We start from the raw sequence: 15,138 nt of genomic DNA, 5'->3' as shown, positions 1-15,138 counted from the left end.
TCAAATCAGTACTTCAAAACGTGAGTGAGTGAGTGAGTATGGTTATACGCCGCTTTTAGCAGTATTCCAGCAATATCACAGCGGGGGGACACCAGAAATGGGCTTCACACATTGTACCCATGTGGGAATTCGAACCCGGGTCTTCGGCGTGACGAGCCAACGCTTTAACCACTAGGCTACCCCACCGCCCTTCAAAACATGAATTATCCAAAGATAAAGCAGCAGACATAATCACGACTCCAACATACAGACTGTACATGAGTGGTTTAATGGCAGAGACTGATTGTTTGTTAATATGACTATTGAGTTGTTACTGGTGATTTGCTTGTGAAAGATACAGTTCTGTGGTAAATAGTGAGATAAATATTGACGGGTTTTCATGTTCCTCGTCCATAAGCTGAACTGATAAAGTTAATAGTTGGTTAACAGAATGTTTAGATACAGTTTGATGTTACTCCATGTATGGAACAATTTCATAATGACTGGATGTAAAATGATGTTATGTTGTTCTATTTTTACAAGTAAAATAAGAATAAACGCTAAACACGATAGTTTCCAGTTTTTTTGTTGTGCATTCTTGAACTTGAAAATATTCATTTGTTTGTCAGTAGTTTGTCAAGATAATCTTGCTACATTTGGTCCTTGTATCTTTGATAGTGTTGTTTCAAACCACAACCAAACAAAAACACAAAACAGCATCTCATTGAACAAACGGGATGCTGAATTTAGATCACTGTTCTATCCCCAACACAAATATTTCGGGACAGGGGCTTGGGGAATAAGAACACTCTGGGTCACTGGAGACGATTGCTTTATCAATTTATGTTTATCAAAATACGTGGATATAATTAATTATCCAATTGAGATATGTGTCTAATGTACAACAACTGTCCAATGTATGATGTTGTTATTCTGCATATTACGGACAGTTTTTGAGAAACCATTTCAGGGTACTGGATCATGAATTGTTTTACTTTCAAGTTATCTCTGGTAACACTGTTCCGCTTCGAAAAGTCGGGCACCGAGTTGCGAGTTCATGCGCGCTCTACATTATAACCAATCACATGCAAAGGGTTTTTTAGTGCGGGATAGTTAAAATGGCAGCGTCCAGAGAAAGCCGAACGAGCTTGATATGTTTTTGTTTAGGAAGTGGCGTGTGTCTCCTGCCTGTTTTTACATATCTTAGTTTTCTGATAGAGAGTTTATGGAACGATCACTTTGTTTACATAATAGGATCTTATGTCATCGCCTGTAATGCTATCATTGCTGGAGTCTATATCCAAAACAAGGACATGTACAATGTAAGTCTCAAGTTGGCCAGGTAGGCATGTACAATGTTGGCATAGCGACGTGTCACCTATATCATTTATGGCCAAAACGGGAATCAAACACCGAGGATCGTTTTTTGTCATTCATTAACTGATTGTTGTGTTTTTAAAAGATCAGTTCATTCGATTTTACGGGAAGTTTCCTTTATCTTGTGATGTTTCGGCTTTGGTCGATTAATGGTAATCGTGTTAGACGAAAGCAGTGTTTAAGGACATGCCATTTTATACAGTTGATGCCCAAAAGTTTGTTTATCTATGTATTGATAAATAAAACTGTTTCATTGTTTGTACTGTGATCAAAGATTTAGGCGAACAGTGAAAAATGTATTCCGGTGTCAGTGGTTTTCGACGATCTGAGACAAAAACGTAATTTTTATCTTAATATCATTTAAAGTTTTTATTTCACTAACCTTGAGTGATAAAGGATATATTCATCTATTTCACGCAAAAATATAAAGTGTTCCTACAAAAATAGCGTTTACGACATATCAGCAAAACTGTTGCTGCTCCCCACATCCAGATATTTTGTATGGGTTTTCGACGATGAGCCAGTGCTCCGCACTGCAAAGGGAATGTTGTGATCATGTGGCTTCCTATTTATATATTGCCTGTCACTAGCAGACGACTGATCTTACTGTAATTTGGCTTGCTATTTTTGTTATATAGGCAATTGATTTTGCATCTGAAGTGGTAGTGAGTGAGTGAGTTAAGTTTTACGCCACACTCAGCAATATTCCAGCTATATGGCAGCGGTCTGTAAATAATCGAGTCTGGATCAGACAATCCAGTGATCAACGGCATGAGCATCAATCTGCGCATTTGGGAACCGATGACATGTGTCACCCAAGTCAGCGAGCCTGACCACCTGGTCCCATTAGTCGCCTCTTACGATAAGCATGGGTTTCTGAAGTGGTAATAATGATCTCAGGTAAATAGTATTGATGTTTGTTTGCTTTTTATATAACTTAACTTCCGGATTTCCATTGTCAATAAAACTTCTCACGACAGTGACTTGGCACCCGCCCTACCAATGAAACTGCTTGTGCACTCTGATCGCACACATACTCTCCCAATATAACGCGAGCAATGCAATCATCGAAATCACCAGAACGTCAAATTCAGCTCGCTTTGGGATATTTTATCATTTATGGTCAGTGTTAGCTATGAAAAATTCAACATCATAAAAATGCATCAAAGGACAATGATGATATTAAGCCTTAGTCAGTACCAGTTTTGTTATTGTTAAAGGTATCCTAATGGCCAGTACAATTTCAAACATAGCTGGAGATATTGCTAAATCTTAACACTATTTGGATCAGAAGACATTTATGATACCCGTGAAGATCCGGGTTAGAATTGTTTTTCAGAAACCACAACCTGTCATCTGGGGCGACTTAAGGGATCAGGTGGTTGACTAATGTCATTGCATCCCAATTACGTTGAACGATGCTCATGATGTTGATCACTGGATTGTCTGGTCCAGACTCGATTATTTACAGACCGCCGGCATATAGCTGGAATATTGCAGAGTGTGGTGTAAAACAAAACTCACTGATTATTTCCATCTCTGTAAAGACGTAATGTCTGTCAGATAGTTCTGTTCATAAAACTGCAGTGAAGTGCGTTACACGTTCATTTACTGTTTATTCCTTTGTATTTTCAGAATGGTGTGCGTGCAGGTTTCTTAGGAGTTAGTTTTGGAATCGGACTGCTGATTAGCATGTCTGACACATCATGGGTGCACTTCGGCTGGTACATCACAGCTCTTGCCTTCTTCCACTGGTCTGAGTACTACACAACTGCAGTGACCAATCCCAAAGCCTTGTCGTTGGAGTCCTATCTTCTGGATCACAGTCGGGAATACAAGCTGGCAGCACTAGCCAGCTGGACTGAGTTCACCATCGAATGGTTCATTTTTCCTAGTAAGAGATACATCCAATTACTTTTCTGGTATCGCTGCAAAGATCCAAGTTATTCAGTAAATCAATAAACATTTGATGCAAAATGTTAAAATTTTGTGTTGATAATACATAACATAAAAGCACATACAAGTATAATCAACAAATTATGCATCACTTACTGTACCATGTAGCATGTGTTATTTCAAATATTTTTGTTGCTGTCAACAAGAACCACAAGTATTTAGACAGCAAGTCAAATATCTGTACACATGTATCCTGATATGAGCATGAGGTGGGCACAGGACCATCATACAATGTGCCTCGTTAGACTCGTAAGAGGTGCTGTGTTTAAGCATGTGTTAAGAGTTGTAATTTGATTGGGGGCGTTGGGGTAGCCTAGTGGTTAAAGCGTTGACTCGTCACCCCGAAGACCCGGTTCGAATCCCCACATGGGTACAATGTGTGAAGCCCATTTCTGGTGTCCCCTGCCGTGATGTTGCTGGAATACTGCTAAAAGCGGCGTAAAACCAAAACTCAGTCAGTCAGTCAGTGTAATTTGATTGTTTATGACCTGTGTCTGCTGTCACCAAATGTATTTCATAACTTCTAACCTGCCATTCCAAATTGCAACTGTGTGTAACTCTCTACATCCCAGCATTGTTGACTCACTTGTCATCATTGGGGGACATGGGTGGGCCAGTCGTCTAAGGCACCACAATTCCCTAGACCAAAGGTGCCCCTTTCAGGCATGCCAGGAATGAGGTGTTCAAATCAAATCATCTGATTGGCTTAAAGAACCCACAGAACCTGTTCTTGGATCCCAGGTCAGGGCCCCAAGTAAAGGAATATTTTCATGATTGTAATTAAGCAATCTTGATGGAATCATTATTCTAATCTGTTGTGTAATCAGGTCTGAAGGAGATTCGGTATGTGGGCCTTATTGGACTCATGCTTGTGATTGGTGGCGAGTGTTTACGGAAATTGAGTATGGTGACAGCCAACACCAACTTCAACCACTACGTGCAGCATACTAAACAAGCCGGACACTCACTGGTCACTCATGGAGTTTACCAGTTCTTTAGACATCCTTCCTATGTCGGTTGGTTCTACTGGAGTATTGGAACTCAGGTCAGTAGGAGCTATCTCCCTTTGTGTTACTGCTAATGATGTTATCAGTGAAGCGTATCTAATTTTGTCACTTGGCAACAATAGTCTGTCCAAATGTTTTTGTTATGAAAATCTAATGATAATTAAGTAAAACGTTTACAGGTCTTGTATAGTGATAACATGTAAAAAACACCCATGAGCACAAAGTATAAGCAAGGCCCAATGGATACCTCTAATATCAAACAAAATTGCTGAGGCTTTCAGGTTTGTAGCCAGTTTGCTCCCCTGCAATAACCATGAAACACATTTAATTGAGATGGTCATATAGCCTTGGTTTGATTGTGTTAAGTACATTTCAGGTGCCATGATATGGCTTTATTGTTGCAAACAGCAGTATATAACTGACTCCCTTGCTCACTGATAACATATGGTTTATGCTGTTTGCTAAAGCTATATCATCACTGATTTGGCCTTCCAGAAAAAAAATATTTGTCTATTTAGAACCAGAAGTTGAGTGTTAATGATTTTTGTTTTTGCAAATGAAATATCAAACTTAATGGTAAATATGGATGTTGCTCCAATGAAATAACAAACTTGATGGTAAATTTGAATGTAGCTCAAATGGAATAACAAACTTGATGGTAAATATGGATGTTATTCTTCTGAAAAAAACAAACTTTGTGGTTAATATGGATGTTGCTCCAATGATATATAACAATCTTGATGGTAAAAATGGATGTTGCTCTAACAATCTTAATGGTAAATGTTGCACCTTGCAGCTAGTCCTGTGTAACCCTATCTGCCTTGCTGGCTACACTGCTGTCTCCTGGAGGTTCTTCAAGGAGAGGATATTTGAAGAGGAACTGTACCTCCTGAACTTCTTTGGAGAAGAGTATATTGACTATCAGAGGAAAGTTGGCACAGGCTTGCCATTTATAAAGGGATTCCGAGCAGAGGTTTGATGTAAACATATGCAGGATTTGTGTAGTTTCTGCAGTACGTAATAGACAATCTTTCAACACTATGCACAGGTTGTTACCATGGTTACATTGACTGTTGGTGAATTTGTTAAAGGAGAAATCCTTGTTATTACCGGTTTGAAATTTACTGTTAAATTTGAAGTGTCAGTATTCAATAGGCAGTCTGTGCCAAAAACCTTTTAATCACTACTAGTTAGAACCTATCTCTTTGCATTATTTTGAGTAGATTTTAGTGTTAGTAAGTGTTAGTAAATGGTAGTTTTATCAGATGATGGGAAGAACTATTCATTGGTCTTATTCCGAATGGCTTAACATGGTTTAATTTGATAGATGATTAAAATGTTTCATATACACAACAACACAAAATGATTCAACAATGTCTATAGAATCTCGTGAAGCCAGTATCCCTTTCTATGATGCTTGCATCCAAGATCCATATCAGTCTTGAAGAAGTTTGCATCAGTGTGGACAAAGGTCACATCTGGGTAGTTATTGGCAGGGGTTCAAATGTTTTTTGAAATGCTACTTGCCAAAGGGCAAGTGACTTTAAGAAAGTAACTTGTCCTGACTAATTTTCCACTTGCCCTGATTTTATGACATAATTATGATGATGTAATTATTAAAGAAGAAATCAACACGGTATTTGATGTTAATATTTACTGGACTATTTATTGAAAAGTGATAAATAGCAAAGAAAGATAACTCTACTTTATTATCATTGCGAAATTTAATAGCTATATTTTGAGCAGATATGAAATTAAATCAAAGTTTATTTGCAGTTTGAAACCATAAGTGGAAATTATCTAGTAGCCCACGGACAAGTACGATACCATTATTTGATTGCCCGAAATAAAAACTAACTTGTCCCGAGGGTCGGGCAATGGGATTTTTGAACCTCTGTATTGGGATTCGCTCCACTATTTCCAGACCATCCTAGCATTGCAATATTGCTGAGTGCTGAGTAAGCAAAAAAAACAGTTGGGTTATGTCTCAGAATAAAAGATGGGAGCTTGGAACTCATGCAGTTATCTCCCTTTATATGTGTCAATTAATGAGTGAAAATTGTCAACTGACTGTGCATAAAAATGTTATTATTTTTGGGTGCAACTTTCATCCAAATAAGTAATAAACTTTCTATCTTTACCCTTCATTTACCCCAGACTTTTCTTTACACTTTGTATAAGCGTTTCAGTGGGAATATGTTCAGTGTCCAGTGGATTTCAACTTGAAATTGTTGCACAGAAGAAAGAATGATTCCAATTCAGAATGCCATTCCATTGATACCAATAGGTATGCCTGTTACCACTTTATGGCCAGTAACATCTAAGAAGTCTTGAATCTTAGAAGTCAGCAATTTGACATTACCATTGCCTTACAAATGTTTTGTAGAAGATTTATAACTACAGTCAAATCCCGATGAGTCGAATGCCGGTGTCTCGAATATTATGCATAACTCGAAGTACCTGTCGGTCCCGACCATTCCCTGTTATAGTTGTCATCATTTGATTTCCGGTTACATGAATTCGTCTCATAAAACACACAATGACTCGAGAAGGAAATTTGGTCCCATGAGATTCAAACAACAGCAATCTTGTATACATAAGCTGAAGTCAGTCAATGAGAAGTTGATTAGTGTAGCAAACCGATCAAATTAACAAACCAGCGCGGCTCACACCTTTCCGCCTTTGACGGGTGAGTTCAAAAGGCCAATTAGTGATTTTAAAATCACTGTCTGTGCTAATCAGACTGGAACTGATAAGGTGCCCCTTTTTAGTGATATGGGAATCATTAGATTAACAAATGTTTAGGCGGAGGAATTAGGACTGGATCATCTTTTTTTCTACCCTCATAGACATACCTATGTCTCGAATACATCGATAAGTCGAATTTATTATGGTCCCCAGTGATTCGACTCATCGGGATTTGACTATAGTTCTTAGTTATGTTTACTGTTTGTATTACACTAAGGCATCATAGTTTGAAAGATATGTGCATTGTTATGTTACAACTGTATGGTATATGATGTGATTCATGTACACAGAGGTATATGTAGTTGTTAGACCAGATTCCCCTTGTCAAGAACTGTGTACATACATTGTGTTGTACATTGTGTTGCTAATGTGTACGTAGCATTCAGCAACAAGAAACTTGTCTAGTCTGTTTGGTAGCATATAACTACCATTTCTTTTTAATGTTTACAAATTTGTTGCAAGTTTAGTTATCTTTTGTACAATGTGTAAAGCCCATTTCTGGCGTCCCTGCCATGATATTACTGGAATATTGCAAAAGGTGGTGTAAAACTATACTCACTCACTCATTTATCTTTTTGACTTGTTTTAGTACAGGTGTGTTTGGGGGTGTTCTGTGTTTCACAAAAATATCCTTGACATAATGATGTCATTTGTGATTGATAATATGTTCAAATCTCTGGCAGCAAGAAATACACAATTTTCAGGCCAGCAGGGTGAAGTTAGGTTTGAAAAGGACTGGCACGCTTATAAAACACATGGATTTTTCTTCATTCTTGTTAATTGTTGGATTTGAACTCTTGTTGGTAATTCAGTAACATATATTGCAACTTTATGAATACAAACTTGCCCCTGGCAACAATGACAAGTATCCACACTTTAAGACTGAACAAAATCAGCCAGGCTATGTAATGACTGACCAGTCCTCATTAATCTTTGCATCGAGTAAAGGGTATTGGAGACTTAATATGCCTGGGATGTGATGATGTTGTTTTTTTCTATTTATTTGTTTGTTTTGGGTCATTTTGAATGACAGCACTCTTGTTAAAAAGCCAATATAGGGGATATGTTAAATTTTGTATTTATGGGGTGGGGGTATGAGTAGCCATTATTTTTCCTTATCCTGACTCATGTATTATTGCTTGTCTCCTTCCTTTCGCGAACGTTAGTGGAACACTTGTATCTCCTTTTTAAGCTCCCTTTCAAAAGAGCAGACATAAAATCACTACTCACCATGAGTTATGTCCCTCTGGTTTTGGCGGGAAAACAGCGCCACCTGTCTTCCCATGCTTCACTCTCTCCTTCTTCGCCCTAATGGACGGTTGGGAGAGCGCCTGTGTCTCCAATACGGCACTATATCCTTTGATTAATTAGTTATTTCCCTATAAGCTACCTTTATAAGGCTTTAGGGAGTATCCTTCTACAATATGGTTTGAAATTTATTGGTAATTTGACTGTTTATTCACGTTTTTTACGTGATTGTTCAGTTGTTTACATTTCATGAAAACCTGTTTTCGTTGTAGGTTTAGGTTATCTGCTGCAGACCTGCATTTACTGTGCCCCAGCTGCACAACAATATGCACTTCCAGCTCTCGCTGTAACTTATGTCAGCAATTAACACAAATTCAATTTAATAATCATTATTTCTCTGTACTTAGACGTGCTAAGGATAAATCCCGTCGACTTTTACAAGTCATTGATAAACCGTCTGAGTCCCTCAAGAGCTGTCCATCGTTGTCCGACGACATACTTTCATCCGGTGACCTGCCGGAGGCGTCCTCTGAAGATGGGCGTGGGATATTGTCCGCCATTACATCGAAGAAAAGGTCTTCTACTTCGGACAACTCCTCAACCCAGACGAAGAAGAAGAGGCCATCTTCAACGCAGAAAAAGCCTCACACCCCTATTACTTCAAGCAGCTCTACGGGGAGTTCTTCGCAGATTATGAGGACCTTTGCGGCCGAAATCGTCCCGATGGAAGAGAGAGGACTTTATGATGAACCGTTGATCATCCCAGAGATACATCATAAGAAAAGGAAGCAGGCCTCAGCAACGGTAACGTCAGCAGCCCTATCTACGCAATCCGAGTCTACACTGACAGCAGAGATCCATGAGGCACAGCGATCCCTGGACCATATCGCTACCATCTCAGATACGACATCTCTACAATCGTCGCAGACATTCAACCCTGGGGCCTTCATGCAGCAATTCTCTCAACAGATGATGGAGATGATGGAGAAGCGCTTTGCGCAGGAAAGAGCCTTGCATGATGGACAGCCAGGCGGCTCTCATGCTCAAGTCATCAACCTCAGAGAGGATCCAGACCTGCACGAACGACCCTACACTGATGATACATCTGAGAGGCCCACCAGACAATCTAGCTCTAGGACTAAGAGCAGATCTACGCTACATGACGTCAGCAAACCTGCGCGCAGGACGGCACGCTCTTCAGACCAAGGAGATCGTTATCAGATGATGAGGCTAACAAAGAACCTTCACGCAGGCTACCCACTTCACAGAGAAGGAAACCTACACCACCTAGAAGGTCGAGAGAGACGTCTCGGGACTCAGACCCTCAACAGAATCTCTCACCTGCGCGAAGGTCATCTGTAATATCGTCAACAGCGTCAACAAGATCGTCAGGAAGGCAATCCAGGACTAGAAGACGCTCACCTACGCGATAGCCTCCTAGAACCACACGTAGTTCAACATGCTCATCCCCACGCAGATCCCCAACAAAGGATGGTCAACGATCTTATACCAGTGAACATGATACAGAGGACGATGGCGGTATCATATTTTCGGACTCAGAGATAAAATATTGGATGGCTAATGGACTGGACCTAGCGTCACCCTCTAAGGAAGAGAATGAAGCACTCACGTACCTAATGAAGGACGATGATGTGGACACGATCACTCTACCTCCAATTGATCCCATCTCGGAAGTACCAGAGGATTTAGGAAGGCAACGAAGTTCCAGGCTCCTAATATCCCACAGTTCAACGCAAAGAAGTTCTCACTACACAACATGGACCCCTTCATGAAGGCGCAAGAAATAGATGAGAACTATAAAATCATCAACGACTCCCGGACCAAATCTTACAAGATTGAGGACAAAAAGCTGGCACAGATAGACACTATGACCAGAAGGATGTTCTTCGGACTTAACAGATCCAGGGCAGTTAATGAGACGCTCATCACCAAGTTTAAGAACTCTACTGCAGAGGAAGACCGGATGATTTATTCTGCCCTACTAACGCAGAAAAAGGACCACCAATTTATGTCGGAGCATCTATCATCCATATCAGCAGCTCTGACGCTAGCTAGAAGACAAGGACTATTGTCGTCATGCAACTGGAGCGAACGCTTCACTAAGACGCTGTACAGAGCTCCATGGTCTACAACATCCATCTTCGCAGGGGAGATTGACGAGGTCGCCAAGGAAGTCACGAAGGAATCTAGGGAGGTCTTGATGATCAAGTCCATTGATACACTAGCCAGTGTCATCAGGCAGACGTCCCAACGCTACTCGGGCAAATCCAAATTTGCAGGCATCCAGAAAGCAAGAGAAAAGAAAATGGGGACCTCCAAAGGAGGAAAGGATTCTTTTCATCGCCCATCCGGCAACTATAGAGGACGATCAGGACGAGGCAGGGCACCCAGAGGCTATAGACGATGAAAGACGGGTTCGGAACGACTGGAGTCTTCCATCCCCAGCCGTTCCTGTTCAACCTTCCCGAGTGGGTGGACGTCTACAACACTACTGGGAGAACTGGGGAATTCTTCAAGATCCTTTTGTATCCAACATCCTAAGAGACGGATATCACATACAACTACAAGCAGCCCCTCCACTAACAAACGCACCACAGAGGTTCAACTTTGCAACCCATCGGACAGAGAGGGTTACAAGAAGCGGTCACATCTCTACTAGAGAAGGACGCTTATAGAAGTGATAAACCAGGACCAGATCTCACCAGGATTCTACTCCCCAGTTTTCCTCGTACCAAAGAAAAACTCCAAAGAAAAGTTCCGACTCATCTACAGCATGAGGACATTCAACAGAGATTATCTGTGCAAACCACAAAAGTTCAGCATGATTCATCTACCACAACTACTACATCTCGTCCGTCCGTTGGACCACATGGCAAGCATAAATCTACAGGACGCATACCTGCATATTCCTATACATCCGGAATCAAGGAAGTACCTGAGATTCGTACTAGAGGGACGACACTACCAATGGAAAGTCCTGCCATTTGGAATATCATCGGCCCCCTCGTTGTTTACAAGAGTGACGAAGCCCATACTCACATACCTACATCATCGAGGTCTACGCTGTGCGTTCTACCTAGACGACGGGATTCAAGCTCATCAAGATCCCAATCATCTCAGACTACAGCTGGACTTTACCATCAGGCTTCTCACACAACTAGGGTGGCTAGTGAATCTCCTCAAGTCGAACTAGAGCCTACACAGGACCTGCAGTTCCTAGGAATTCGCTCATCACAACAGAAAACCGCATAGCAGTACCAGAGGACCGTTGGCTAAAGATACAACAGATGGTATCGCAAGCTCTACTCTCTCCGTGGCCACTACAACAATGGCAGAGCCTGTTGGGTCTCCTCACATCAGCACAGGATATGACGCGCAGAGGGAGATTACAACTACGCCCACTACAGGTCTTCGTGAATGTACATCTGGACGATCCGGACCCCTTCGGACTCCCGGACAGACTAAAACCATATCTACTATGGTGGACTCAGAGATCGAATGTTTGCGGAGGCACCTACTTAGCAGAGGCGGAGTGCAAGACGCATCTCTATGTGGACGCATCGCTCCAAGGTTGGGGAGCACACCTCAACGAAGTGTCAGCTGGGAAATGGACAATAGACGAGAAAGATCTGCACATCAACATGCTGGAAATGAAAGCAGTGATAAACGCCATACTCCACAGGACCAGCATTTTAAAGAATGCTCATCTAACGGTACACACGGACAACTCCACAGTGGCGTTCTACATAAACAGACAAGGATCAACAAGGTCGGCGAACCTTCTGAACCTCTGCTTTCAACTGTTCAGCATAATAGACAATCTGAACATCCACATAAAAGCATGCCACATCCCAGGAGCCAAGAATGTGATAGCAGACGCACTATCTCGTCCAACTCAGCCATCCCGAACAGAATGGATGCTACATCCAGAGATCTTCAAACAGATCATACAAGAGATAGGAGCCACTAATAGACCTATTTGCCACAAGATTCAACAATCAACTGGTAACATTCGCCTCTCCAATACCAGATCCACGAAGCATGGGCCACAGATGCTCTAAGCATCTCCTGGAAAGGACTAAACGCCACGCTGCTCCCACCACCAGCTCTAATACCGAAAGTGTTGCAGAAAATCATACAGACGAAGAACCTGCAACTGATTTTGGTCACTTTTACTGGCCAGCGAGAATATGGTTCCCCATTCTCATACAAGAACTAGGACAGCCTCAACTGCAACTAACAGAGTGGACGAACTTGCTAGTACATCCACACACAAAGCAAGCACACGGCAACCCACAGGTGTTCCGGCTACACGCGTGGAGCGTATCAAGGCGTGCTTGAAAAAGAGAGGATATTCTGCCAGAGCAGTGAAAGCAGTCACGCTAGCCTTACGCAAGTCAACGCGAAACTTGTACGACGACAAGTGGCGAAGCTTTGAGACCTACGCTTTGAAAACAGGCTTCACAACCATAAAAGCGACACACCCTCAAGTGGCAGACTATCTTTGTCACCTAAGACAAACGAAGCGGTTGAAAGGGTCAACACTCTCAACATACCTAGCGGCATTGAGCTCAATTATCACTATGAGGACGAGTGTAAAACTGACTAAGGTACCAGAGTTACTGGCCTTACTACGCTCTTTTAAACTGGAGGACCAACAACAGAGATTTAAAGTCTCGCGTGGGACCTCAACATAGTTCTCACGGCATCTCACCAGTGACGCTTATGAACCATTAGATAGGACATCTTTTGAGTTCTTGACGAGAAAACTCTATTCCTGATCGCCTTTAGCAACAGCAGCAAGGATGTCGGAAATACATGCTCTAGACTTTGAGAGGACACGATTTGACGAAAATCGAAACATCGTGCATATGGGACTGAGATGGGACTTTATAGCAAAGAATCAACTGCCAGGTCAACCGGACAGACAATTCCACATCCCAGCACTATCATCAGTCCTTGGGCCACAGGATACACAGGACCTATCGTTATGCCCAGTAAGAGCATTGAAAGTCTACCTACAAAGGTCTAGAACCAGGAGACGAAAATTCAAGTGTCTTTTCATCCCTATATCGACAGTGACACAGATGGAGATCTCTCTTACTACGATATCAATATGGATGAGAACTGTCATACTACGGGCCTACAAAGCAGCAGGACTTGATCCTCAAAGAGCCTCCAATCCACATGAAATTAGAGCTCTCGCTCTACATGGGAATTGCTCTATCATGACGATAATGGAGGGCTCCTTCTGGAAATTGGACGTTGTGTTTGCCAACCACTACCTGAGTCCATATGCACGTCTAAGACATAAGTGATAAGACCCATTACTTGTAAGGACGTACTCGTACATATAAAGGGTCGCTTCTCCACTGATGCTTGCATCAAGAGATGGAGTTGCAAAATCCACATAATAATGTTAACAGAAGCAAGGACCAAAAGTTAACAATTGTGGTCCCCCCATCAGAGAAAGCTGGAAGTAAAGGGTTACAGCAGCAGCAGAGCCTAGCAGTAAATAGAAGTGCTACCAGGAAGTTCCCATAGGGGGGTATGCAAGACGTAAATCACTAATTGGAATCCAGAAGTGGCTTGTCCCACCACCAGATCCGACGGATTCTACAAGCAATAATACATGAGTCAGGATAAGGAAAAATATGTAATTTTCTGAGTAAAATTGATATTTTATACTTATCCTGACTCATGAGGTAAGCCCTCCCAACCTCCCCGCTAGGCACTTTGGATTTCCCTGTAAATTCAAGTGTCGGGCTAGCTATTCAGAGAGAGTGAAGCGTGGAAAGACGGGTGGCGCTGTTTTCCCGCCAAAACCAGAGGGACATAACTCATGGTGAGTAGTGATTTTACGTCTGCTCTTTTGAAAGGGAGCTTCAAAAAGGCAATACAAGTGTTCCACTAACGTTCGCGAAAGGAAGGAGACAAGCAATAATACATGAGTCAGGATAAGTATAAAATATCAATTTTACTCAGAAAATTACATTTCTGGTGTGATATTGCTGGAATATTGGTAGATCTGGTGTAAAAACACACTCACTCACTAAGGCTTGGGATGATTGCTACAGTTCCGTTGTGGACAAGGGACTAATCTAATTGTATGTTCTGGATAGAACATAGATACATGAATAATGCTCACACCAGCAACCACTAGTTGCCTATGTTGGATGCTCTGATAAAGCTGATATGAGAGATTCACACATTAAGAAATTTTCACATGGATTTCAAGGTTAAAGTTGGTCCCATGCACTTAGTTATACTTATGCTGATTGTAAAAGACCGTGATTGTAAAACACAACTCAATGGATAAGGTGGTAGGGCTCATTGACTTGGATGATCATGTGTCGTCTTTTCCTGTATGAATGGTTACTCATAACATCAATCACCAGATTATGTTGTCCGTTCTCAATTATTTACATACAAGTTACAACTATCGTATTACAGGACTATTGTTGATTTAATTGTTCTTCAAGCCGATGGAGGCAGTCCATTTCCCTCAGTTACAATTCCAATATGAGCTTGTGTCATATTCACTCTGTGTACTAAGTCCTAACAAAGTAACTACACGGTGTCATTATTTCATGCCTCAGAATGTACAGAAAGCATAACAATACACTTTCAAGTGTTTCCATGTGAGGAGGACTGTTTTGAGTGTAGTGATGTAGTATGTAGCACAGGCCCTCTTGTCTTTGCGAGGATTAATTATCAACAAATGGCTGACGATATATCCGCACAAAACGGGTGTGTGGTCAAAGCAAGCCCTCTGGTTGGTCAACGCTGCTAAATCTGCACA

At 41.5% G+C, this 15,138-nt stretch overlaps 1 protein-coding gene across 1 annotated transcript; it reads left to right on the top strand.

The window, feature by feature from the left end:
* The first annotated feature begins 1,097 nt into the window (after positions 1 to 1,097).
* Positions 1,098 to 5,831, top strand: LOC124287477 (protein-S-isoprenylcysteine O-methyltransferase-like). The gene is made up of 4 exons (XM_046724032.1): positions 1,098 to 1,301; positions 2,992 to 3,250; positions 4,140 to 4,357; positions 5,116 to 5,831. The coding sequence occupies exons 1-4, from the start codon at positions 1,098 to 1,100 to the stop codon at positions 5,296 to 5,298; spliced, it is 864 nt and encodes a 287-aa protein (XP_046579988.1). The 3' UTR covers positions 5,299 to 5,831.
* Positions 5,832 to 15,138: the final 9,307 nt, after the last annotated feature.

This window comes from Haliotis rubra, unplaced genomic scaffold, assembly GCF_003918875.1.
Source record: "Haliotis rubra isolate DU_JTF1 unplaced genomic scaffold, ASM391887v1 Scf400, whole genome shotgun sequence".
In the NCBI taxonomy this organism is placed as follows: Eukaryota; Metazoa; Mollusca; class Gastropoda; order Lepetellida; family Haliotidae; genus Haliotis; species Haliotis rubra.
The sequence above is the reverse complement of the archived record's forward strand: the minus strand, read 5'-3'. Positions and strand labels throughout refer to the sequence as shown.